The 27764-nt window shown below is 48.0% G+C and overlaps 2 protein-coding genes across 6 annotated transcripts; both read right to left on the minus strand.

Annotated features, from left to right (window-relative positions):
- Positions 1-10285: 10285 nt before the first annotated feature.
- Positions 10286-16190, minus strand: RPL26 (ribosomal protein L26). Of its 5 annotated transcripts, none has more exons than XM_079797750.1 (4): positions 16113-16145; positions 15146-15318; positions 13858-13998; positions 10286-10670 (listed from the first exon to the last, which is right to left on the minus strand). In XM_079797750.1, exons 2-4 carry the CDS (start codon positions 15311-15313, stop codon positions 10542-10544), a joined length of 438 nt encoding a protein of 145 aa, XP_079653876.1. In that variant the 5' UTR covers positions 15314-15318; positions 16113-16145; the 3' UTR covers positions 10286-10541. The 5 variants fall into 5 exon arrangements, with proteins under 5 accessions (XP_079653876.1, XP_079653877.1, XP_079653875.1 ...); XM_079797751.1 differs by having other exon boundaries at positions 16083-16132; XM_079797749.1 differs by having other exon boundaries at positions 10289-10670; positions 16138-16190.
- A 7052-nt stretch (positions 16191-23242) lies between these two features.
- RNF222 (ring finger protein 222) lies at positions 23243-27476 on the minus strand. The gene is made up of 2 exons (XM_079799289.1): positions 26175-27476; positions 23243-26055 (listed from the first exon to the last, which is right to left on the minus strand). The coding sequence occupies exon 2, from the start codon at positions 26028-26030 to the stop codon at positions 25392-25394; it is 639 nt and encodes a 212-aa protein (XP_079655415.1). The 5' UTR covers positions 26031-26055; positions 26175-27476; the 3' UTR covers positions 23243-25391.
- Positions 27477-27764: the final 288 nt, after the last annotated feature.

Genomic DNA, 27764 nt, shown 5'->3' on the forward strand with positions numbered 1-27764 from the left:
CACTTGGCAACCTCTGTTCCAGATGCTGCAATGTGATAACGAAGAGTGAGGCAGGAATGGATTCAGGGATTCAACTCCAACTCTCTTCCACTGCCATGAAGAAGCCAGAGAGGAAGAGTGATGCAGCAGCTCCGGAAACCAAGGTTATTTGTAGCCGCCCCTTGGGAGACAGTGGTATTGTACCTCATTTCACCTCTCACCCACAGGAGTTGATGCTTTTGTTCCTGCCTTGTCCAGCAGCCAGGAGATAGTAGGTCAGCATGGGGGAAGGGATGGTTGCATCCGTCAAGTTGGGCCTCCCAGAGCCTGGTAGGCTGAGTGACAAAGGAGAAATACAAAGTAAGGTGCTGCCAAAGATAAAGCAAGATTCTGTTCCTCCAAAACAAGCTGGAAAGTGATGTCATCTCCTTTCTAGTAATGTAGTCTCCCTGGATACCCAACTTAACATCGTGTAATGGAAATGGACAGAAGACTCCAACTCTCAATGGAAGATAGGATTTGCTTGCACCAAGGACAATTCACATGGTAGAACTTCAGTGTTTACAGATAAAGCCTCTTGTCATACATTATCTTACTGTCTCTCCAACCCTGAGTTAGGCACAGGGAAGAGGCAAAAAAAAATTTTTAGGATGTTTTTTAAGATGACTCTGGGAGCCCTAACTGGTTTGACTCAGTGGATAGAGCGCCGGCCTGCGGACTCAAGGGTCCCAGGTTTGATTCCGGTCAAGGGCATGTACCTTGGTTGTGGGCACATCACCAGTAGGGGGTGTGCAGGAGGCAGCTGATTGATGTTTCTAACTCTCTCTCCCTCTCCCTTCCTTTCTGTAAAAAATCAATAAAATATATTTTAAAAAAAGATGACTCTGGGATATGCAGAAAGATATATGAGAAAATGAAGGACTGCAGGCCCCTTCTCTTCCCGTCTGCTCCTCTCTGCAGAATCATTTACTCATCAACAAATCTTTACGGAACACCTCCAATGGGCAAGGCTTTCTTTTAGGCCTTGGGATTATAGCAATACATGGAGCCTGGGCATTACTGTTCCCTTTGGCTGGGTCGGTTATACTTACTCTGAACCATGACTCAGACTGGCCCTTGCTCTATTGTTCTCTGGTTGTAGCAGTGACCACAGGCCAGCTTTTGCATTTTGCTTCAGAGTCCTTTGTGGTTTCCCTGGCTATTTGTCACTTCCTGGAATGCACTGATCCTTTCCAGGAATACAACATGCTTTTCTATGCTTGACGCATAGACAGTGGATAGACTCAGACCAAATTCCAGCCATATTTTAATTCTGACCTACTTTTTAAATTTTAGGCAGGTCACACAATGCCTGAGAGCAGGAATGGCATATACAATTTCTCTCGACGCAGGAAATAGAGCTCAGTTGGTGAGGCCATTGTGGATCAATCTCTTTCTCTTTTCTTAAAATCTTCACCGAGGATGTATTTTTCATTGATTCCCCAGCAAGAGGAAGGAAGAGGGAGAGAGAAACATTGATGTGAAAAACATCGATCGGTTGTCTCCCATGTGTACCCCGACTGGGGATTGAACCTGCAACCTGGGCATGTGCCCTGACTGGGAATAGAACCCATGACCCTTCGGTGCATGGGACGATGCTCCAACCAAGCCACACTGGCCAGGGCCTCAATCTCTTTTCTTCTCAAAACTTGTCCGCCTACATCTTTTCCTCTGATGCCCCCATCCTTTGGGGAATGCGTCTGAGGAGCAGGAATAAGCAGGGGAAGGAATATGTACTAGATATATGTAGGGCAGTCCACTAGCTCTACCTATTTCAGACCCCCATCAGTTCATGCTCTACAGGCCAACATACTCTTCCACTGACTGAAGTGGGTAGACTGTCTCCCCAAAAGATATGTTCAAGTCTGAACCCAAAGTACCTGTGAATGAACGTGACCTTACTTGAAAAAAGGGCCTTAGCAGAGGTAATTAGGTAAGATTCTCAAGATGAGATTATCCTCAATTAGGGTAGGCCCTAAATCCAATGACATGGACTTGGTGTCCTTATAAGAGACAGACAAGGAGAACACACACAGCAAGAGGGAAGAAGGTCATGTGAAGATCCTCATGAAGACGAGGTAGAAACTGGACTTATACTATAAGCCTAGGAATGTCAAGAATTGCCAGCTGTCATGGGAGAAAGGCATGAAATAGATTCTCCCTCAGAGCCTCCAGAAGGAAATCAACCCTGCTGACACCTTGATTTTGAGCTTCTGTGAGAGAATAAATTTGTTGTTATAAGGCACCAAGTTTATGGCCTTACATCACAGACATGATTCGCTTTTTCCCTTTGATCAAGGACTACCATGGGCAACTTGACCTGAGAGTGCAGCCTTCATTCCTTTCCCCTGGGCCTTTGGCAATAGTTCTCAAATGACTGTATGAGGCCCAGAGACACCATGAGTGTCCCTGAAGCAGGTGCCTGTTCACCAGCAGAAGAGACCTGGGGCCTTGTGAGGTGCTGGGCTCAGTAGCTTTGGGAGGAGTGGGATGAATGTCTTTATCCATATCAGATCTCTCTGCTCCAATCTCAACCCTTTCTTCCTGGCTTAGCCAAAGGTTGTTTTGTAGCTCTTCTTCAGCAATTTCTGGCTCTTCCTCTGTTTGTAAAATGGCCAATTTCCTGGGGTGTGAGGAATACAGTCCAAGTTTGGCTTTACAACCAAACATTGCCTTATAAGAACTTTGTTGAAAGGAAACATCAAAGGCCTGATTTCTCATCATCTGCATGAAGTGCAAGTCCTTGGCCCAGTGATACGAGTAGTTACTTTACACCCAGGCACTTAGCATGTTCTTGACATCATGGCGTGCTTGCTCCAGGTAGCCCTGATCTTGGCCAGGGTGGTACTTACCAGAGACGATCTTTAGGTATGACCATACCTCACTGAGCTCATTAACAACCTGGTTTGTGAACTCTATGCCACTGTCAGATTCCAATATGCTGGGTTTACCAAGAATCATGAAAATATCCAATAGAACACTGACCACCTTATGGACCTATTTGGCTTTTAATGACCATCAAATAATAAACTTGGTTAAGTGGTCCTGGTAGTATAAAATAAACTTGAATTTGACTGCATGCCAAGTATTTCAATGTCCTTGAAAGTCATGGGCTTGAGTTCAAGGCCTCTCTAGGGTACAGGGTTCTTCTGATGGCACTGTTTACAGAGAGTCACATGTAAGACAATGACTTCTTTGGTGACATTCCCATATTTTTCTTGCAGCTCCTTGAACATGCATGTCCACCCACCATGTCCAATACTGAGATGCATATCATGAAGAATATCAAACAATTCTTCCTTATGAACACAATGTCATATTCAATCTCGTTTTCCGTGAGTAGCCTCTATTAGTTTCTCTATGCCCTGTACAGAGATCACATTATATTTTGCTGCACAGCGATAATGCATGACTTCTTCCCCTTCTCCTTAGCCTCTTTTCTTTGGAAAATACCTTGTTGTTGTAACTTTTGCTTTCTATTAACTTTGTCATGCTTATAAGGGATTTTTCTCTCATATTTATTTCCATTTCTCTTGTATTTAAAACACCAAGGATATAATTTCCAGCTGACTGTGATGTCATGGAGAACTGCAAGAAGAATCCTAAGAAAGAGAGAAAGAAATAGAACAAAGTTAAATTTGCTGATATTCCATTTGGAAGATTTTCCCTCCCAAGTTACTTATTAATTTTTTTCATCTGATTTTTATGACTAATATACAGAAGAAAGATAACAGAATAATAGTATAATGTTGCAACAGAATAAAAGCAACTAGAAAGCCAACTAGGACCATTCAAAACCAGAGCATGTCAACAGAATTTCAAGTCAGTAAAATATATATACAATATGCAGAAATTTTAGACTTTAGACAAACAAATGAAACCGTTAGTGCATACAATGAAACCTAACTATCCGATCTAATAAAAGAGTAATATGCAAATTGACCGTACCTTCACTACACCCACAAACCACACCCACCAGCCAATCAGGAGCAAGTATGCAAATTAACCCAACCAAGATGGCTGCAGCCACAGAGTGAGCAGGAGGCTTGGGTTTCCCTGGCAATGGAGGAAGCCAAGCTCCCACAGCCCTGGCCTCCGCTCAAGGCTACAAAGTTTCAATTATAGAAGATAAATAAATTCCAAATACCAGGGCCTCCGCTTGGGTCGCCGGGGGGCATGGCTGGCCTGCAAACCACCACAGACCCCTCGCCCCAACCACCCCATTCCCCAAGGGAACCCCCACCCTGATCTGGGACACCCTTCAGGGCAAATCAGCTGGCCCCCACCCTTGTACCAGGCCTCTATTCTATCTAATAAAAGAGTAATATGCAAATTGACCATCACTCCAACACACAAGATGGCTGCCCCCATGTGGACACAAGATGGCCGCCACAATATGGCCAGCAGGGAAGGGCAGTTGGGAGGGACCAGGTCTGCAAGGGAGGGCAGTTGTGGACGATCAGGCCAGCAGGGGAGGGCAGTTGGGAGGGACCAGGCCTGCAAAGGAGGTCAGTTGGGGGTGATCAGCCTGCAGGGAAGGGCAGTTAGGGGTGACCAGGCCACCAGGGAAGGGCAGTTAGGGGCAATCAGGCTGGCAGGGGAGCAGTTAGGCATCAATCAGGCTGGCAGAGGAGTGGTTAGGGGGTGATCAGGCTGGCAGGCAGAAGCGGTTAGGGGCAATCAGGAAGGCAGGCAGGCAAGCAGTTGGGAGCCAGCATTGTGAGAGATATGTCTGACTGCCTAAACGGGCAGTTGGACATCCCTCGAGGGGTCCCAGATTGGAGAGGGTGCAGGCTGGGCTGAGGGACACCCCCACCCCGTGCACCAATTTCGTGCACTGGGCCTCTAGTCCTATATAATAAAAGCCTAATATGCAAATCGACCCAACGGCAGAATGACTGGTGGAATGACCAGTCAATATGACATGTGCTGACCACAGGAGCTGCCCACAGCCTGCAGGCCTAAGGCCAGCCAAGGCAGGTGCCAGCGGGGGCCTTCTGATCACCTCACCGGTCACCTCACAGATTGGCCCTGATCGATAGCCAGGCCTAGGGACCCTACCTGTGCATGAATTTTGTGCACCGAGACTCTAGTTGTTTATAAATTGGAGAGGATAAATGGAAATCCCTAAAGCAGTAGGCTCATATCTTACCCTCTGTACTTTAAAAAATAATATAAATGAGAAAATGTTGCTAGAAAGTACCTCATACTACAGTAGTTTCCCCTTATCCATGGTTTCTTAACCACAGTTTCTGTTACCTGTGGTCAACCTCAGTCCAAACATATTAAATGGAAAATTACAGAAGTAAACAATTCATGAGTTTTAAATTGTGCACCACTCTGAGTAGTGTGATTAAATCTCTAATGTTCCAGCCCTAGCTGGTTTGGCTCAGTGAATAGAGCATCGGCCTGTGGACCAAAGGGTTCTAGATTCGATTCTGGTCAAGGGCACATACCTTGGTTGCAGGCTCCTCGCCTGCCCAGGCCCTGGCCAGGGCTCCTTCAGAAGGCAACCAATCCATGTGTTTCTCTCAGATCAATGTTTCTCTCTGTCTTTCCCTCTCTGTTCCACTGTCCCTAAAAATCAATGGAAAAATATCCTTGGGTGAGGATCAATTTAAAAAAAAAATCTCTAATGGTCTCCTGTATGAGCTAACGGTTTCATTATTTCTTTTGTTTGCCTAAAATTTCTGCATATTGTATATATATCTAGAACCTGAATCATCATTTTGTCCAGCAGGTATCCATGTTGAATATACCACCCACCTATTAGTTAATTAGTAGCCCCCAAGGTAATCAGATTGACTGTCCCAATATCACAGTGCTTGTGTTTAAGTCACCCTTATTTTATTTAATAATGCCCCAGAGCCATTCACAAAACTTTTATTACAGCGTATTGCTATAATTGTTCTATTAGTTATTGTTGTTAGTCTCTTATTATGCCTAATCTATAAATTAAATCTTATTATAGGTATGTATGTACAGGAAAAAACTTAGTGTATGTAGGGTTCAGTGCTATCTGTGATTTCAAGAATACACTGGGAAAAAAAAAGAAAAGAATACACTGGGGGTCCTGGAATGTAACTCCATGAATAAGGGAGGGATTCCTACTGTAAGAGCAAATTTTGAACTTGAAATTAGCACTAGGAAGGACATTAAGCCTTACTACAATTAACATAAACAATCAATTTCTTGTGGCTGAAGAGTCTATGCTCATTTTAGGAGAATCAAGGAGAAAGTAGTGGTGTATTTTTAAATGATGTTTTTTCCCTGTCAATTGTACATAGAAGTCCCTACCCTGAGGGACCATGTTCTCGTAACTGTCCAGCATTTGTCCTGCAATAGTCCTTCTTAGAGGCTTCAAAATATTCCCAATCTTTGGTCATATCCTCAAATGTTGCTGCCTCCTGAAATGACACCAGCTGCTGCCAGAGGTGTCATTCTGTCTGCGGAGCTAGGGCTGAGGAGCAGCTGCCGCAGGACTGGGGGACAGACAGTGAAAGGTACCAGGAACAAAGGTTTGCCAACATAAACGACTCTAAATAGGAGTCGTGTGAATATTACACAACAGCATAGATAACAGAAGTAAAGAAAAGGTCTCATATTCAACAAGATGAGACCAATTTGGTGGTGGGAAAAAGGGGTTTTGCCCTCCTGAGAGGTCTGTGGGCCTGGCCTGTTTTAATATTGCCTGAACTAGAGTCCACACATTTCTAGAATCAAGAAGAGTCTCTAAGTGAACTTGAACATTCCAAGGCCAAGAGACACTTCTGGGTAAAGGTTTGATGACTCTGAAAAGAGTTAGAAGGATATGTTTCCAGGAACGTCAGGAGGTTATCATGCCAAAAAAGAGATACCCCAAATGGAGTTCACACTCCACCAAGACTGGAGAATTCCTCAGGGAGAGAACTTCATACTCAGGTGTCTAAACCAAGCTTCCTTCGTTATAACAACTCCAGGATATGCAATGGTGATGAGGCCAGGGGAAAGTTCAGGATGACCACAGGCATTCCAACAATCTTAGGAAAACAAGATCCCTGGGTTTCCAGACATAAAATGCAGAGCTGAGGGGCAGGGCAGAACCCTGAGAAGCAGAGAAAGATAGAAACATTTAAAAGCTCTAAGCGAAATTCTTAGTTAAGCTGAGCATACTTCCAAGGTCCTGAAGGTTCCACAGTAAAAAAGCTTCAAATTCCCTTGCTCAGCATCACTAGTTAACCATGGAACATTCCTGATTCTAAGACTTTACTGACTATAAGACCACTGACTTAATGACAACTTTCTTTTGAGAGGAGAAACAGAGAACCTACATTAAATAACACATCCAAATTTTAAAATGTGAAAAACACACGTCAGAACTGAATAGAATGCTTGCACAATATTCTTTGAGCCCGAGCTCAAGATTTTCAGTGCAAACTGACATTTTAAGAGCTCTGAGAAGTCCTCCAGGAAACAAACAAAAAGAACAGTTTGTTTCATCCAGCAGTGCCATTTAATTATTGACTTTGTTTCTGAAGGAATATCTACTATCATCTCACAGTCCTAGTGTCCTGAAAGAGACTTGAAACCACAAGGTATTCAATAAGATCCAGGAAAGCATCTTCCAGATTCCTCACTAAAAACTAGCATTCCTCAGAAATAGCGTGGCTGCACTGGCCACTATTTGAAGGCCTTTCGGGGACTGCACAGGAATTAAAAGCCTCACCTCTATCTCATAAAAGAATTTAAAGATAGGCTGAAAATTATTTATTTATTTTTAATATATTTTTATTGATTTCACAGAGGAGGGGAGAGGGAGAGATAGAAACATCAATGATGAGAATCATTGATTGGCTGCCTCCTGCACGCCCCCTACTGGGGATTGAGTGCGCAACCCAGGCATGTGCCCTTGATCAGAATCAATCAACCCAGGACCCTTCAGTCTGCAGGCCCACGTTCTACCCACTGAGCCAAACCAGCTAGGGCTGAAAATAATTTATAATCAAAAGATGCATACTGTCCTGGCCAGATTAGACCGTTAGCCAGAACACCAAAGGGTCTCAGGTTCCATTCCCGGTCAAGGGCACTACCTGGGTTGCATATTCGATCCCCAGTCCCAGTTGGGCACGTGTGGGAGGCAACCAACCAAAGTGTCTCTCTCACATAGCCGTTTCTCTCCCTCCCACTCTCTGAAAACCAAAGGAAAAAATCTCCTCAGGTGAGGATTAATGACAACAAAAAAGGTGCATACTCTCAAACTTTGAGTTATGTATGGTCTATACCAGTGGTCGGCAAAGTGCGGCTTGCAAGCCACATGCAGCTCACGAGCCGCGGTTTGCCGCTCTGTTGACTAATGAGTTTGCCGACCACTGATCAAGACTCTGGATTCCAATAATTACAGGCTGTTGTTAAGCCCCTATATCGCAGTGGTCGGCAAACTCATTAGTCAACAGAGAGGCAAACCGCAGCTCTCGAGCCTCATGTGGCTCTCGAGCCGCCGTTTGCCGACCACTGGTCTATACCATAAGATCCTAAAGCACAGCCCAAGAGCCACATTTGACTAATAGACCTATTATTTTAATCTAGATTTCTGACTTTCTTGAAAAATGGGAAGATCTGGCCAACCTGGGAACTTTGCTGGATTCCCCGTTTGGCTGGAGTGGAGAGGCAGCAGCACCCTTCGGATACAGGACACACTCCTGTTTCGTCTCCAAGCAATCAACCACCTTAGTCACCTTACCTGCCCACCCCTGTAGTTACCTGAAATTTTAACACCTGTTCTAGAGCAGAATAAAAGAAATATGGTCAGCTTCGTGGTGTGACCTGTGCTAGCGGGTAACAGATAAATAGCTTTATTAGAGAAAACTGGAAACATCTGTCCAACTCACCTGTGATTCTTTGCGTTGGCTGTCCCCAACTTCAATTGTATTTCCATTGATCTTCCAAATCACACCCAGCTCAAATTCTCCTTCCTAATGCATTCAGCAACTTTAGCTGATTGCTATTTCGGCCTCCTCTGAACAGCATTACTCACTGGAGTACTTTGCTTTGCATTTTTAGTCGACTAGTTTAAGTGCACAAAACCTAGAAAGCAGGGGCTGAGCCTTCTACCTCGCTGTATCCCCTTAGAGGGCAGAGGAGTCCAGCCGAGACAAAATATGTTCCAAGGACATTTGTCAAACACGTTGCTTACAGTATAACGAGGCAGTGCAGAAGTATGGCAGAGTCTAGGCTTGGGAATTCAATTTTTGACTACCGTTTACTGTGACCAAGGGCTTCAGTTTCCATCACAATGGGTTGTTATGACGACGCAGCCATAATGCAGATAAAGCATTTAGTAGTGTCCCCCCACTCCCCCAACACAGAAACTCCCGCTTATTCCTGAAGACCTGATTCAGGCATCCCTTCTTTGGCTCCTTTGTCCCGACTTCGCGGACTGGGCTCCCACCGTGCCCCACTCCGCACCCGCTGGGCCAGCTAATCGGCGCCCCCTCCCACTCCTCAGAGGGCGGCTAGCTCAGGGCTGAAATGAATGAGCGGTCAGGGGGTGAGAGGGAAGGGCCGGAGACCAAGTCGGTGTTTTGCAGAGAGGAAGGCCCGGAAGTGGAAAAGGATGCGCCAGGAGTCAGAGTCGGGAGCCCCTCCACCCACAAGTCTGCGTCCAGCCCACCACTCGGCGCCTCACCTCCACGCCCCACTCCCCCGAGCGGGCGGGCAGAAACGGCTTGTTGCCAACAGGAAGCCCCGCCCCCAGGAGCTACCCTCAGAAGCACCCGCGGGAGTCTATTAATTCTCCGTTGGGAATAGAATTCTGCCCAGGCTGCTCCGTGCCCGGCAGAAGCCACGGTTAGTGATACAGGGGTCTGTAAAGGTGTCAACTGGCTACCTATTTCCTTACTTGGTTGCAAAGCCTTCATAATGCCGCCGGCTGGGAAACTGCATTCATCACTGCTTGGATTCTTAATTTGGAGTAAGGACAGGGTGCTCATGTTGTCAACAATGTGCACCATTTTACCTAATCCTTTGAAAACCTGCATTTTAGATGAGCACTTTGTGGCACTCACCCAGCACCAGTGCATAAAACAAGAGTGAAGGAGGGCCTCGGGTGCTCCACAGAAGCCGAGGCTTCTCAGTGTGTCAGAACTTGAAGCAGTGGTCTAGATGCTACTGGCAAGTCACAGCAACTCTAGTCTAAAACTTTCATACAAAAAAAAAAAAAAATGCTGTTCACATCAGGAGGAAGGCAGTAAGACAGGTTCGAGGGGCAGTGTTCCCAACTAGCTTTTCACCTAGGCCTTCTTCACAATGAGCAATGATGCACCCCCAAATGCTGCTGTCTGCTGTAGAAACAAGAAAAACTATTCTTATGGCAGAAAATTGTTAGAAAGCCACAAAGTAGGGGTGTGGCCTCTACCAGACAGCACATGTCACCTGAACTTCCCTGAAACGGACCCACTGGAAACTAAGTAGTATCCCAAATTACCATGCACGAAACAAAGGCTCTTCATTTTAAGTTTTTAATGAAAGTTGTATATAAGATTACTTTATTCCTGCATCTTCTCAATTGTTTCTTCCTTGTATTTTCCCTTTTCCTTTCCTACTTGGCGAGATTTGGCTTTACGTTCAAGGATCTTTTTGCGGTCTTTGTCCAGCTTTAGTCTAGTGATAACCACCTGCAGAAAAATAAAGACACTTCTAAACAATACAGATCACATGGGAAGGACCAACATTCAATTGCATTTACCAAATCTAGGTAAACACCAAAACATAAAATGATGAACTCAAAAATGCCAAAAAAAGATTCTTCAGCTCCCAAATCAAACCCATTAAACCTTCACTAATGCTCTACCAACAGAGAAGAGGCAATGTGATGTCAGTGAATTTCCTCGTATCCTCTTCTGTGCTTTATTAGAAAACCTGCTTCTTTTTCTATTGCAAAATATACCATTCACTCCTCTCATCCTAGTTTTACAAGCTAACCAAATCTTACAGTTTTGTTTCTATACCAACTTTAGAGCCATAAGATTGGAAAGCCTGCACTCATGCTTCAACCTGCAAAACCTTCAATGAAGTCACAGTACAGATCTTACTTCAACTCATCACTAAAGACTGACTGTGGGGCCCCTGGATCCGGGTGAGCCTGGGCCCCAGGTCTGGGTGAGGCCGTGGGCCCCTGGATCCGGGTGAGCCTGGCCCTGGGTCCGGGTGAGGCCGTGGGCCCCTGGATCCGGGTGAGCCTGGGTCCCGGGTCCGGGTGAGGCCGTGGGCCCCTGGATCCGGGTGAGCCTGGGTCCCGGGTCCGGGTGAGGCCGTGGGCCCCTGGATCCGGGTGAGGCCACGCGACCCTGGGTCCGGATGAAGCTGAATCCTGGGTCTGGGCGAGGCCGTGTGCCCCTAGATCCGGGTGAGGCTGGATCCCGGGTCCGGGTGAGGCCGTGGGCCCCTGGATCTGGGTGAAGCCGTGCCCCTGGATCCGGCCGAGACCAAACCAGAGGGAGTCGGACCTGCATTACCACCATTTGTCCACCATCCAGAGCTGAGGGGTCAGTGCCGACATGTACTCATAAGGAACTGGTGAACATTGATATTGGGTCTCAAAAGAACTGTTGGACCAGAAAGAAACTCACTACAGACTGATTCATTTGCCTGTCAGCATAACTATTATTGCTCGTCGCACATTCAATTCTTATAAGTGTATCTCTAGTGACACATGATTTCGCTCATCTAGGGGAAATGATGAACAACATAGACTGATGAACAAGAACAGAACCAGAAACAAGGAGGCATCGATCGGACTATCGGGCCTCAGAGGGAGGATAGGGGAGGGTGGGGGGAGGGGGGAGAGATCAACCAAAGGTCTTGTGTGCATGCATATGAGCCTAACCAATGCTTAAGTTCAACAGAGGGTTGGGGCATCCATGGGGAGGGGTGTGGGATGGGAATGGGGGGATGAGGACAAATATGTGACACCTTAATCAATAAAGAAATTTAAAAAAAAAAGAAAAAAAAAAAGACTGACTGTGATAAATTTTAGTCTTATGAAGAAAGGTGAGGGAAGAGGGAAGAGAGCACTGAACTAGTTCTGGAAATATAGCATGGCGACCAAAAGAACATCTCTGCCATCACGGAACTTCTATTCTAGTATGGAGAGATGGAATGATGGAGAACAGGTGTGAAATCACGTAATCAGGTGAGGCGCTACTGATAGGGCTACATTTGAACAAGACACCAGTAAGAGAAGGGGTAAAAGTTATCTGGGTATAGAAGTGTCCCACAGATAACAGCAAGTACAAAGGTCCAGAGGCAGGAGAACTCAAGTTGTATAGGTGTGTATTTCTCAAACTTGAGTGTGTTTTAGAATCCACTGGAAGGCTTGTTAAAACAGCTCCCTGGGTCCCATCCCCAAATTGTCAGTAGAACGGAGAGAAGAATTTGCAATTCTATCAAGTTGCCAGGTCACCCTGCTAACCAGTGGATACACTCTGAACAACATGGTTGTAGGAACAGCAAGGCAAGTAGACACATGGAGTGGGAGATGACATGAAGTGGCTTGTGAGGGGTGATCAGATACGGTCTTATAGGTCACTTGATGGTTAACAAGCAGACAGGATTCTGTACAGAACATACAGCAGTCAACAGGTCTTATTGATCAATGTGGGGCATATAATAAAAAACTGACACTTTGGCCTGAGCAATTAGGAGCATAGAGCTGTTATACATGGTGATGGTGGCAAACCGTGAGGTTAAGGATAATATCAGGAGTTTGAACATGTCAGGTTTAGGTAACAATTAAGATACCCACGTTGAAAAATAGACTACTGGATTGGAGGTCTAGGTTGGAATCATTTGCAAGTGCAAAGACTGGAATAAGAGATGACTACAAAGGCACAAACTGAGGCACTATCATGACACTTATAATCCAGGGGTAAAGAACATGGCAAAGTGTTAATAGTGAATTGTAGGTGAAAGATATGCAGGTGTTTTACTGTATAGTCTTTTGACTTTTCCGCAGTGTAAAAATTAGATTTGTGGTTCCAACTTAAAATCTTACAAAATAGCCCTAGCTGATTTGGCTCAATGGATAGAGCATCTGCCTGCTGACTGAAAGGTCCCAGGTTTGATTCCGGGCAAGGGCACATGTCTGGGTGGCAGGCTCAATCCCCAGTGTGGGGCGAGCCGGTCAATGATTATCTCTCATCACTGATGTTTCTATCTTTCTCTCCCTCACCCTTCCTCTCTGAAATCAATAAAAATATATTTTATAAAACCTTACAAAATAAACCACTTCAGTATCTAAACACTCACTAGGTGCCATTACCTTAATATTATACGTAAAACTGCGAGAGAAGTTAGAGAGTAATATTGGAGAATTCGTATTGAAGTCCAGGACAGGTACCTGCTATGGGAATCAGATCACATTTTCCATCTCGGCTGAGATCATCACTCACTATTAATTTGATCTAGCTTTGAGCTTCAGGTGCCCTCCATTAGTAAAGGGCTCAATACCTCTTTGCAGGGTGGTAAAGCTGCCTTGCTGCTCACTCAATTGTTTAATGCACCAAAGCAAGCAGGGTACAAGCTCTATTTCATCAAAAAATTACCCCACTACCTAGATTTTAAGATCTGTTCATTGTTGTTATTGACCAAACAGGATACTAAGATTTTGAGGAAAAAGTACTTCAAATATACACATATAATGATGGTTAAAGACCTTGATTTCATAAACATTTTAAGTATTAGAATACTCAATTCACATCTAAAACCTATTTCTATGTGACTGTTCTATAAACAAGCACTCACATTTGCCAGCAATAGCTTTCATGCCATTCTCCCCTCTCAAGCATTCTCAAAAACACCTACCTTGCTGGGGTGAATGCCCACATGAACAGTTGTACCATTAGCTTTCTCCCGTTGCACTCGTTCAATGTAGATGACATATTTCTTCCTGTAAACCTGGACTACTTTGCCAATTTGCTGCCCTTTGTAATGTCCTCGAACAACCTGAGTGCAGATTCAAAAATAACAGAAATATATAGGTAAAAAAACAAGAATAACCTTGTAAATCAGGAAACTATGAATCTTGTAAACATCACTCTATCGGATCTATAGGACCTCTCCATTTTGATTTAGTTAATAGAAATGAGCTAATAATTCTATCTCTAGCTTTAATTAATCTGCAATTCACCCCCAGAGAAATCTACAGTGATGGACTGTGCACCCTTATAACTGATGGTTCACCAATAGTGGTGGGCTTGTTAAAAGCCCCTGGCTATTTGTAGCAAGTGGAAAACAAGGAAATTGTTATTCCATCACAAAGGGAGGAGTAGGAACACGTATATTAATTCACAACCCATTGAAGTGTCCAACCTAGTGCCAAAGGGTGGGCAGCAGCAAGTATTTAAGGAAACAAACCACTTCCTCCCCAAAGGTTAACTGACAGCTTGTCAGGAGGCAACCCAAAGTGCTTCTGGACAAATGCTCCAACTGCAGACTTTCTTGCATTAAGAAGAGATGCTGAAAGCAGAAGACTGACTCCCAAATCTAATGGCAATGTCTGCACCTGCCGATGGCTGTTCTCAATCCATACCACTTTTGGGGAATTAGTTCCATTTACTTAAACAGGTGCTAGCCTCATGAAATATTATTGCTGATATGCGAGCCATTTTAGAGACTGCTTAAAGCCTTGCTGCAGGTTACTGCTAAGAAAGAAACATAGAAATGTACACTTACATAGATTTGACACATTATTTTCTGGTAAACTCAATCACATAAAGCCATGGTTCTGTTAGAACTTGTATCTTAATTTTTAAAAATCATTAAATTTATTGGGGTGACATGTATCTGGATTTTGATTCAAAGATTGTTCACTGGTCCTCAAATGCCTCTTCAATGACCAAACATACCGAGAAAAAGATAAACCCAAATGTTTTAGTTCTGAACTATCTTTCTTGCTCTTCTGTTTAATCATGGCTGCATCTGATGCTTGGGTCAACTGACTTTCACCACAGAGTAAAACGCAGCATACTTTTGGTTTGTTTTCAGTCCCTGGCTCAACTTTTGCATCCTGTTCTGGAGCAACTGTCTCCGGTGTGTCCCTCTCAGAATGCAGTCCCTTTTCCAGGCCAAGTGACCCAAACACAGTACATACCTGAACTTCATCATCCTTTCGGATGGGCATGGACCGAACATTGTACTTCTGTCTCAGCTCTTTGGAAAGAGGAGACGACATAATCTTCCTTCGAATGTGGGAAGGTGCATTGAAATGCCTTTTACGGTTCTTGCTCCGGTCAGAAGTCACAAAGGGATTGAACTTCATTTTGACTAAATAAAAAGTTAAAAAGAAGGGGTAAATGACCAAAACCCCATTCACTTGCCAAACAAGTAACAGCAACAATTTCATCCTGAAAGTTTAGAATGCTCACAAAAACTGTCGTGTTAATTCCATCACAAACTACTTGAACTCAACGGCCCATCAACTGAAGCTTGAAATTCTCAATATTTTGCTTTACTGAAACAACTTCAACATTTCTTTGTGCAATAAAGTATTTTCCATTAGTAACACAATTGTTTTAGTTATTAAATTTCTTGTTTACATTCTCCAACTCCTTAAGTCCTGCCACACGTCTTTCATCTCTAATGAATTAGGGCAAAGCTGACTGACAACTCAGTTCTTCCAACATCACGTTTTAGAAAGACCAGCCAGCGTTTATCTTACACGGGCTTGAGTGTAAACACATTTAGCTCCCTCCAAAATTAATCAGGCCACCCATCCGGAACCTGGAAAATGCAGATCTTAGGTCCAAAATCCCTTCCAATGGGCGGGCGCGGTTTGAAAACTCTGTGGCTTTACTAAAAGTTATTTCGAGACCATTCTTTAGAAACTACACTGCCTAGACCTGACTCCAAATCCACAGGCCCTCTCCCCTCCAGCTCCCGTTTCCGAATCCCAAATCGTCTTCTCTTCCCTTCCCCAGCCTGGCGGCCCTGGAGCTAGTGGGAAAACAGGTCGAAACCATCATGGAGCCTCTCCCTGGCTGCTACTCGGCCGCTGAGCGAGTATTGGGGGTCCCGAAGTCAAGAGTCACCGCGCCCAACAACGGATGGCGGCGGATTACACGCGCTTTCCCGGCATATCCTCACCCGCTGGCGCTCCTACGATGGCCGCAACAGGGAAGAGACCCACACGCTGTTTCCGGTTCTGTAAGTTCACGAGAGCTCTCGCGAGACCGAGGTCTAGAGCAAGAGAGGAGCCGAGTTTGAACGGGAAGAGGAAACTAAGGGAAATTTGATGACTAGTGCCACCTCACGGCTAGGAGGGGAACTGCGAAGGACTACAAAACTCCCTTTTCAAGGTCCTGGTTCCTTTTTTCGGAGCTCTGGGTTCAGCAGCTGCGTCCTCTGGGAAGGATCGTTCCCCGGCGAGTGGCGGGGACTTACAGGGGCGGACTGCCCCCGTGGCTGCTGAGAAAACGAGCGGCCCCAGGAGACTCCTGTCCCTTCGCTCCTGAGCGCCAGGACAGGGGACACGCCACTATTCCGGAAAGGACTGGTGCTATCTTTGACCACCAGGTGGCGCTGGGACCCTAGCTGGCCGGTCACCTCGGTTACCTGGCCACACCGTCCCCGCCGCAGCCAAAGGCGTGGGCGTGTGGAGTGCGCGGGTCCTTTAACAAGCCCGGTGCGGACGCCTTCGGCCGCCCACACCCCACGGCGGGTGCTGAAGGTGCCTCCCGGGCCGCCCCAGATTTCCTCCGGGCGGGCGAGGGGCGAGGGGCCTTCCGAGGACTGGGGCCACCGATCAGTTTCCCACTCCGCTCAGCTGGTCAGAGCCAACGTTTGTAACAAGCCTGCAGGTGATGCAGGTGATGCCCTCCACCACACTTCGAAGGAGCCTGGTGTGCGGACGCCTTTCCTTTCTGCATTTTACCTCCTGTCAGTCAGTTCAGGATCCGGTGGAAGCAGGGCGGGGAGGGGGCCCAGGGGTGCGCTCTTTAACATTGGTAAAGCGGGACACCATTGACCGGGGGGGGGGGGGGGGGGGGGGGTTCTTTTTTTTTATAATATATTTTATTCATTTTTTACAGAGAGGAAGAGAGAGGGATAGAGAGTTAGAAACATCGATGAGAGAGAAACATCCATCAGCTGCCTCTTGCACACCTCCCACTGGGGATGTGCCCGCAACCAAGGTACATGCCCTTGACCAGAATCGAACCTGGGACCCTTGAGTCCGCAGGCGGACGCTCTATCCACTGAGCAAAACCGGTTTCTGGGCGGGGGAGGGGGGGGCGGTTCTTGATTAAAAATTTGGTATATATTGTAATCGCTTTTGGTTTTTTTAATAAAAGGAAATTCACTTCTTAGATCATCGTTGAATTTGCATCCTCTTTTCTTACTCATTATGTTAAAAATCTAAAAAAAATAATTTAAAATTATATTATAAATTATAATATACATATTGCTTAAAAACACAGTAAGTAGGTACATAATTACATGAACATATTTTATTGTTAGTTTGTAAATTAAATTAATTTTATTGTTATAAAGTAACTATATTTTAAAAATTATTTTAATCCTATATTTCTTTCTAAATAATAACAATACTAACTTGTATTATTTTTCCTCTGAATTTGCCGTAACGTAAGTCGTAAGTGTCACTTTCAAGGCCAGCGCTAGACTTTTTGCCGCCACTATAAAGTATAAATAATATGAGTACTGTCTGCTAAATTCAAGAAAATTTATTATGAAATAAATAAATAAATTACCTAAATTATCTGAATAGCTGATTTGTAATGACATCACTTGTTTAACTAGCTTACTAGCACGCAGTACGATGTGTATCGTCTGAGAGACAGTTACAAAATGTTTTCGTCGTTGCCAATCCCCAAAAATGCCATTGTTCATTAAGTCCAAACAATGGTGGTCGAATTCTAACAACTGATCAACAATGCGAACTTTGATAAGCAGTTCTCGATAATCAGTTCTCAACAATTTATTTGTTATTAAAGTTTAACATTATAAAATTAACAAAAATAATATAAAACTCATATCCTGGCTAAATAGCCACATGGCCTCCGAAAACCCTATATTCCCTTCCCGTTCTCCCGCCGTTCCCTAGCTTGTCGTGCATTCTTTCCAAAAATCGGGACTTTTTTAAAACGCCGCGGGACGCGGGACAAATTGTTAAAAATCGGGGCTGTCCCACCAAAAGCGGGACGTCTGGTCACCTTATCCTAGAGGCTGACAAATTGCAGTGTGGAGCCAAAGTCAGCCCCGCCGCGCACCTGCAGGGGCTCGGATTCTTTTGAATGAACAATACAGGTGTTGCACTGAGGGGAGGCGGATTTTTTTCCTATTATATAAGACGTAGCGAGCTTGCTGAGTGCTGGGGCCATTTTTTTTTTTACTCCCTTTACATTTTTAGGTCCTTTAATACACTAAGTACCCTTGTGATGCTGGTATTGTTGTCCCCATTTTACAGATGGGAACACTAAGCCACAGAAAATTGAGAGGAACTTGTGCAAGGTTATACAGAACCCATAGGTTATAGATAAACCCACCCCCTTCTGGTAGCTATATATAGTCCCAATTGTGGGAACCCATTAGGTGAGTCAAAAAGTGAGGAGCCATATACTTGAGGGCCCAGAGTAGTCAATAAAGGACATGTGTGTTCATGATTTAAAATAGTCGCAGATTTTACTAATAATTTAAAAATTCAGCGAGAGTTACTCTGCGATTCATTTCAACAAATGTTTATGGAGCATCTTTCACGGGCCAGCCTCGAACTGGACACTGGAGCTACACAAGGACATTAGCCAAAGTGTCTGCCTGCAGGAAGCTCAGGTCTAAGCAGAGAGATAAGCAATGAAATCAGCAACCCCAGGATCCCAGGAGAAGTGCGGGCTGAGCGCCGGGGCCCTGGGTGTCCTTGGTGCTTCTGCGCTTGTGCTTCGGGTCGGAAGGGGGCGCTGCGATCAGGGAAGGCTTCTGGGGTGAGGTCATCCTTGACTGAGGTTTGAAGAATGTAACATGAGCTCCACGAGGCAGTGGGACCGGCTTGAGGGAAGGCATGGAGGTGTGAGGCAGCATGACACATGGTCTCTGCGCCAGGCGCTGGGGTGAGAGGCGTTCAGGGGGAAGCCGCAGGGCTCTGGGTCCAGCTGAGTGCGATTTGGGTGCTGAGCCACGGGGACTCCCTTCTTCGTTTTCACGGTCTCGCCCCTTCTCTTCTTATTGTCCTTACTAGTTTCCTGAACTCTCTCCTCTCCGGGTCTCCCCAACATCTTCCTCCCTTCTCACAAAGCCCTCCGTGTTCCTTCAGCACCCCATCATTTCTGCCCCAGGAGGTCACCCGTCCCTCTCGGGCTCCCTTATCTCCCCCCTTCGTCCAATCCTGAGTCATCAAAATTAAACCTCCAGCCCAGCATTTGGACACCATAACCGCTTTGTACAGCGGGAAGATGACCAGGGTACACATGGTACACACAGACGCAGATTACCGGTGGCCTGGTTATCGCCCCTGTTTATCGTCACGAGTGTCTGTGGGGTGTTTGGGCTCTCCCCTGCGTGATCCTCTGGCCGCCTCGCCTGGCTACCTGCTCTTTCCCTCTCCCGTACATTCCTCTTACATAATTTGAAAGGTCCTTCCAAACTGGCTCTTTCTTCTTCTTCTTTTTTTATTTTTCTTAAATAGGGGAGAGCGGGAACGCAGTCCCCCACTACCACGAATTATGCAGCCGGGTTTCCCACATTTGGGGAAACCGCAGGGGTCAGCACATGCGAGTGCCAGGGATAAGCCTTGCCCTGGGAAAGCCACCTTCTGATCATGTATCTCCCCTGCCAGGTCAGTATTGAAACTGGCTTTTTTGGGTCATGTTGGAGCTGGTCTTTATGAAGCTCCAAGGCACACCAAAGCAGGAGTTATCCAGATTCCAAGCCTACATCCCTGGACTAAACCCTTTTTTCCAGACACCAAAAGCATCACATGTATTTGTTCCTTCATTCGTTTGTTCATTCATTCACCCATGCATTCTTCAAATACGTATCCAGCGTTTATTCTTTCCTAAATTGTATGCCAAGCATTCGGTGTGATCTTACCAAGGTGGAGAGGACCTAGCCTCTCCTTAAGGAGCACCTTGTCCAGGAGGAGAAGGACTTGGCCGCAAATGCACATGATAAAGAATCCTGGGAAGATGATGGGATGCAGTCAGTTCTCACTGAGCGAGGGGGTTGGGGAGTCTTCACAGGTAACCCTGGGACTCTTTCTGGAGCTTTCCAGGGAGAGGGAGCGGCGTGAGCAAAGGCCCGGCCGGGGGCCTGCACCAGCACTGCTCGCTGGAACTGCAAACAGTTCGTGTTGGGAATTAGTTGTGTTAGTTTGTACTGGGTTAGAAGAGGATAAAGGGAGGTGAGGACTTTGAGGATGGGGCAAGGTTGCTTGTTTTGTGCCCCCTCCCCAGAAAGGACATTTGGACTGATGAGGTGGTGAGAGGGAGAAGTGGAAAGAGTAGCAGAGCTGTCTGTCATCGGCGGGCTTCGCTGAGGGGAGAGGTCGTAAGACTCTTTGAAGGCGCAGAGGTCTCTAATGGGCGTGCCCAGACTCCTGGCCACCCTGGCCCAGACCCATGGCTCCTTTACTCGGCAGTCCTAGACTGTGCAAGTATATATCCGCGTAAAGTTTATTATGACATGTTAAGCAAAAATTTTAACTTCCACCGCTGAAAGTTGTTTTCTTCTTTGTTTGTCTTTAAAAAGGAATTTATTGGGGCATTGCTAACAAGAAAAATCAGGTTGTGGGCATGAAGTCTAAACCACCAGCAGCAGTGCCAGGTGGGAAAGCCAACATGTCCACAGCCCTGGAGTTGATTTACTTTTTTTGTTGTTGTTGTTAATCCTCATCCGAGAATATTTTTGATTTTTAGAGAGAGTGGAAGAGAGAGGAAAAGACAGAGAGAAATACATTGATTGGTTGCCTCCTGCACGCGCCCTGACCAGGGCCTGGGCCGGGGAGGAGCCTGCAACCTACGTATGTGCCCTTGACCAGATTCGAACACGGGACCCTTTGGTCCGCAGGCCGACGCTCTATCCACTGAGCCAAACCGGCCAGGGCTGATGCTTTCTTTAAAACATCAGGTGGGGCCCGGCTGGCATGGCTCAGTGGCTGGTTGAGCGTAGACCTATGAACCAGGAGATCACAGTTTGATTCCCAGTCAGGGCATATGCCTGGTTAGTGGGCTCGATCCCCAGTGTGGGATCCCTAGGGGGCAGCCGATCTATGATTCTCATCATTGATGTTTCTACCTCTCTCTCCCTCTTTGTTCCTCTCTGAAAGCAGTAAAAATATATTTAAAAAAAAAAACACACACACACACACAACACAATCCATCAGGTAGGGCCCAGCCGCTGTGGCTCTGTGGTTGAGCATCGACCTATGAACAAGGAGGTCACGGTTCGATTCCCAGTCAGGGCTCATGCCCAGGTTGCAGGCTCGATCCCCAGTGTGGGGCGTGCAGGAGGCAGCCAATCAGTGATTCTCATCACTGATGTTTCTATCTCTCCTTCTCTCTTTCCCTCTGAAATCAATAAAAATATATTGAAAAATTAATAAATAAAGAAAATTGTATTAAAAAAATAAAACATCAGGTAGGGGGGAGAAAGATGTAAGTTGTTTGAAAGAATTTACATTGGCTACAGATAAGATCGGTGGAACAAGGTGAAGGATGGGCAACAGTCTGAAAAGTTCATGTGTGAGCAAGAATGGAGGCCCTGGGTGCAGCGGCGCCGGCAGAAATAGCCACCTGGAGGTTAATTCAAAGTTCCAACACCAACATGCACTCAGGAATATAAGCGTTCTTGTTGCTTTGCCCTGCCGTTGTTAACTGATCAACCCCTTCTTGTCTCTACCTTCCACCCTGTTGTAATTTAATTTAGGACATCTCAGAATTGTCTCCTTATCAAATGGGAGGTGGCTGTGGTGTGTGTGTGTGTGTGTGTGTGTGTGTAGGGCAGGCAGGGAAGAGTAAGAGTCTACCTTCAGCCGCAGGCCTCCACCCATCTGTCTGTCTTTCCATCTAATGGTATTTTCCTGTAGTCCCGACCCCAGGGAGGTTGCTTAAAGCAAAAGGTTTTATTTGAGGAAGGGAAGGAAGGGTAGAGAAGAATAAAAACAAGCACATTAAATGATGGGGCCCAAAGAAATCCATAGGAACTTAGGAACGCTGAGACTATTCACCTTTTTACCTCGTTCCTGGGGTGCCTGGTAAGCATAAGGTGTCACACCTCGAACCAGACAAACCAGCCCCACGGAGCCAGCAGCTCGCACTCTGGAACCGAAGCGCAAGCCGTGTGGCAGCTCTCGGTCTGGGGCCGGCTCCTCACCAGGCTGTGGGTGTGTACACTGCAGATGTCTGTGGCCTCTACTATAATTTTTCAATTGGATTTTCGATTAAGTAATATGTTTACTTGGTTCAAAAATCAGAAAGTGTTAAAGGAAAAATTTCCCCTCTCATTTCACCATTTCCTCTAACCCTTCCACCATTCATCACATAGTTTTTTTTGTGTATTTTCCTAATTTCTTTATGCATGAATCAGCAAGTAGGAATGGAAGTTCTCATTTCCCCACTTCCTACACACACTGTGGTACCTGATGCCAGTGTTGCACACCTGGCTTTTTCCCGTCGGCCATTGTATCCTGGAGGCTTTTCATGTCCGTTCATAGACGTCTCCCTTGTTCTTTTTAAGTTTTACAGCCAGTCCCAGTGACTGGCACGGAGGCTTCCCCAGTGCTGTGTTATTGTGACCGACACTGCAATCACAGAACAGCGTGCATATGTCACCGCCGTATATGCACGTATGTCTGTAGCATACATTTCTCGATCAGGAATTGCTGGGCCAACCTGGAAATTTTGATCGATAATGTCAAACTCCCCACCCTAGGGGTTTATCAGTATGCGTGCCCACCACCTCAGCTGCTTCTCCTCGGCGTGGTCAGCGGAGTGGGCTTTGAGACTTCAGGCTTTGACAAGCGAATAGGTGAGACCGTTCATAATTCTCTATGCCGGAGAACTTTAATTGGCATCTCCTTCACAAGTGTGGCCGAATAAATGTGTAAGAGCCATTTGCATGTGTGTTTTCAGATTGTCTTTTCCACCCAAAGTGAATGATCTTAAAAGTCCAAGCTCGGAGCGTCCCACCTGCATTTGCAATGTCTCTGGAATCTTTGAGAAAATAGATACCTTTATTTTAAAAATAGCTTTGGACATTCTTTGAACATAAGAGAAGTGCCATCTACAAGCCACTGCTGGACAGTGTAGTATGAGAACACTACAGGTATTTTGAAATTAATTTTTGACAAACAACAGACTCCAAAATGAGGTCCCCAGAAATTCATGACAATGTTGAAAGCAGCCTGGCTGAGGTTAAAACAGACTCGTTAGAGTCTCTTTTTAAAATTTGACGTTTGTATTCCTGTAATAAATATTTCCCCCATGAATCCAACTGTATTCCCCCAATAGCACCTACCGGTGTGCTCTTCTCTGGCCTTGAAAAGAGCATAAAGAAGTCCACACGTGCCCTGACCGGTTTGGCTCAGTGGACAGAGTGTCGGCCTGGGGACGCAGGGGTCCTGGGTTCGATTCCGGTCAGGGGCATGTACCTTGGTTGCGGGCACACACCCAGTGGGGAGTGTGCAGGAGGCAGCTGATGGATGTTTCTCTCTTATCGATGTTTCTAACTCTCTCTTCCTCTCTGTCAATAATAATAAAAAAAAGAAATCCACACTTGCTTTAAGTCAAGCCTCCCTGTGTCCCGAATGTTCCCTATCGCTTGGGTCCCGCTCCCTGATGGGTCCCAGAGAACCACCACTATTGGGGACCCGGTAAGAGGCAGCGTGCTATTTCTTTGCCCACAGGTAGCAGCCTGCCCAGAGAGGTATAGGTTGTGGAGGGCTCAGCTGTTGGCACACCTGGATGCAAACAACCACCAGTTTGAGGAAGTAGCTGGAGGTTGTTTTTGTTTTAGCCCTACGATTAATGTAAGACTAAAGCCCAATGACTTATGGGCCTTAGTAAACACAAAAGAGTTGTTCCCGAATGGCTTGCTCCCCAGTGGTCCTCATCAGGGATCCCCCAGTGCAGTCCAGGGTGTGGTCCCCAGGTGACGAGGCCTTGCCCAGCGGCTGACAGCACCTGGGTTTCAGGATTCGTCCAGAGGGTAGTGTCCCTGACAAGCAACGTCTGCTTCCTTCCCCACCCTTCCCTACCCAGCCCAGCCTGGGAATCCACCTCGCAAACTGGCCCAGCTGGTGTGGCCTCTAATGAGTGGCTGGTTCATGAGGAGGAGGCCTTGGGCTGGGAGAGGTGGGAGCCCCAGGGGTTAATTTGCCCACATAGTTCGTAGTTGATTCAAGTCTCGGCCATTAGGCTTCTGTACTCCCTGTCTTCCTGTCCATCCTGGACAACCCAAGGCTCAAAATGTGGACCATTCCTTGGGTCTGGGAGGCTTGGGGCGCACTCCGGCTGTGTGTGCGGGCCGTTCTGCGGGCCTCGGCCTCTGTCAGCAAACCCCTGTTTCCCAATGTGGGCCCTGCTCCCAGGAAGACCTTGGTCTGTTACTTCCCCCGGAAGCCCTGGGCCCCAGCCTCTGAGATCGGCTACTTCCTCGGGGAGGTCACCTTCCAGGCTGGCGGTTTTGGGGTGGGGGTGGGGGTGGGGGAAGGTGCACAGCGGTCCGGCTGTGAGGGTCAGGGGTGGGCACTGAGATTCTGGGGAGCACGTGTGCTTTGGGCCCCTTCTGTTTGTGAGAACAAACCAGAGAATCCTGGGTGGGAGTTCTGGCCTGGCGGGTCCTGCCATCAGCCCCCATCCAGCGGAGTTCCTTGTCCCCGCGAGGGAGCCCACCTCGCTCCAGGGAGCCACCGGGCAGGTGAGATCTGCACCTCAGGGCTGGCTCCCCCTTGGGAGGGGCGGCACCCATCCCCCCTGGCTCAGGCCCAGCCCAGAGGAGGAGGAGGCACCTGCGGAGGCTGCTCGGGCTGTTTCTGCGCGAGGCTCCCATCGCCCTTTGACCCTGGCCCCGAACCTGCAGTTTCCATTTCAGTCCAGAGCTCAGGTGCTCAGCTCAGCTCTGGCCTCCCAGGTCACCAGCCCGGCTTCCCTGTCACGCCGAACCCCCTGGGAGCAAGGAGCTGGAGGCCAGGCGATGCCACCACACTTCCAGGGAGCACCATCCTCATGCCCTCTCTCTGCTCCAGGTCTCCCCTCTGCCCACAGCACCGCAGGGCCTGCGTCTGCACTGGGCCCTCGGCCCCTCCCAGGCGTGGCCAGCGGGGGGGTGGGGTGGGGTGGATGGGGCGGCTTCCAGAGGAGGGCCTCGCTGGGTGGCCCTGCAGGTGCCCCCACTCACGCCTGCTTCCTCACCAGCAGCACCCAGGGCAGGATGGCAGCGACCACCGCCACCACGGCGATGAGGGTGATGAGCAGCAGGGCCCGGGAGCGGCAGCAGAAGGAGCGGCTGGAGCTGGGCGCGGGGGACGCCTCGGAGAGCTCGGCCAGGCTGCGCCGCGGCAGCACGCTGTCCTGCTCCCCCAGGGGCATCCCGTGGCGGCTGATGATGAAGATCTGCGGCTCCCGGGGCAGGCTGGACAGCAAGTCCAAGGGGAGCTGGGGACTCGGACTCGGGGCTGCTCTCCAGACGGGCTGGGCGGCGGCCGTGGGGCCGGTGTGGCCCCGGGCGTGGGCGGCCGGCGGCCCCGGGGGCAGGCCCGCGGGCACAGCCAGGGTCTGGGAGCTGCGGTCCAGCATGGAGGGCCAGCGGGAGCTCTTCTTGCTGAGGAAGGTGACGTAGCGGCAGATGGGGCAGACGATGGTCCTCTGCACCTGCCCGTCCACGCGGGTGGAGAGGAGGTACTTGACCAGACAGTCATGGCAGAACACGTGGCCGCAGCTCAGCGTCCGGCTGGCGCCCTCCAGGTCCCGGAACTTCTCGTAGCACACGGGGCACTCGCTGCCCGAGCTGTCCTTGCTCTCCCCTTCGGACATGGCCGCCCGGGAGGCCGGGCCTCCGCTGCGGGCGGGAAAAGCCGTGAGCGTCAGTGCCATTGCCCCCGCCCCCCCTGATTCCCCCCCTTTCCTTTCTCCTTGCCCCCCCCCCCCCCCTCTTCCGCGCTCCTCCTCATGGCCTACCTGAATCCAACCGAGACCTAGAGCTAAGACCCTTGGGAAGAGACGAGGGGGCGCTTCTGGAAGGGGTGCTGGGAGGCCGATGAGGAGAGGTCCCGGCCCAGCCACCCTGGACTCCGGAGGGAGGCGGGCAGCGTCCCTGGCCCCGCACCTCTCACATGACACGCACACAGGGTGAGGTCACCGCACCTCTTCCTGGCTCCTCCCAGGAAGTGAAGGCAGAAGGCCCAGGCCCCCGGGGAAGCGGGTGGCTGAGTGGCTGCTCCCCCAGCCTCAGTGCAGGCCCCAGTGCGGGCCTGCGCCCCGAGGGGCTGTTTCCCAGAAAAGCCTCCGCTGCCCCTCAGTGTCCTGCCCAGCGCCGCCGGGTCCGCTGGTCTGGGTCCAGCCCGGGGCCGCATGCCTCGGTGCCGCGTGCGGCTGTTTTGCAGATAAAGCGCGGAACTTACACAGCCACACGCCTGCTGGCGCTCTGCGCGGCCACGTCAGGGGGCCGTGGGCTCATCCTCCACCTGCCACAGCTCAGCCATTCTTCAGATCCCTGGAGGGCGGCCTCGGAGCCTTCGGGTGCACCTCAGCGAAGGCAGAGGTCCGTCCGGCGAGAATGTCTGGTCTTGTGAAGGTGGCCAGGAGCCCTGGGAGCCACGCCTGGGGGGAAAGGACAGGAGTGCTCCAGTGGCATGGAACGGTTTCACATCAAAGGTACGGAGTCACCACGAAGTTACAATGTGGGTTTTAAAATGTTCTCAGGGTGGGCCGGTGTGGCTCAGGGGTTGAGTGTTGATCTAAGAACCAGGAGGTCACGGTTCAATTTCTAGTCAGGGCACATGCCCAGGTTGTGGGCTCGATCCCCAGTAGGGGGTGTGCAGAAGATCAGTGATTCTATCTCATCATTGATGTTTCTATCTTTCTCTCTCTCCCCCTGCCTCTCTGAAATCAATAAAAATACGTTTTTAAAAAAGTCCCCAGTATCACAACTGTGTGGTCTAAACTCACCCAGAACAGCCTCGTTAGGGGAACCGTGATCACCTGTTATCTGCACGGGTCTATCCTTTCGTCAGTGACATTAGACCCCATCCATCGACCCAATTACTCAACAAATACTTATTGAACGCCTGCTGCTGGCTAGGTGTTGAGCCAGGCCCTGAAGATAAGCAGAGACCAAGAAAGTCCTCTGTAAAACTTTAGAGCCTAATGGACATTTATCAATTTTCTTGGAAAAAAAATATATTTTTTTTAAAAAGGAGGAATGATGCTCAATAGCTTAAGTTGTTTGGGTAACAGAGTTAGGCATCACGATAGGCAAGAGAATTAAAGCAGAGAGATGAGAGAATGCTAGGAGAAGAGAGGACTTCTGAGGTTATTTAGTTAAATCTAGTTTGTGGGGGTTTGTTTGTTTGTTTGTTTTTAGAAAGAGTGGATGGGGTGGGGGGAGAGAGACATTGATTGGTTGCCTCCCACAACTGCTGCCAGAGATTGAGCCTGCAACCGAGGTACATGCTCTTGACTGGAATCGAACCCAGGACCCTTCAGCCTGAGGGCCGATGCTCTAACCCCTGAACCAAACCGGCCATTAGCCGTGTCAGGAAGCACTAT

The sequence above is a fragment of the Cnephaeus nilssonii genome (assembly GCF_951640355.1).
Source record: "Cnephaeus nilssonii genome assembly, chromosome: 19".
In the NCBI taxonomy this organism is placed as follows: Eukaryota; Metazoa; Chordata; class Mammalia; order Chiroptera; family Vespertilionidae; genus Cnephaeus; species Cnephaeus nilssonii.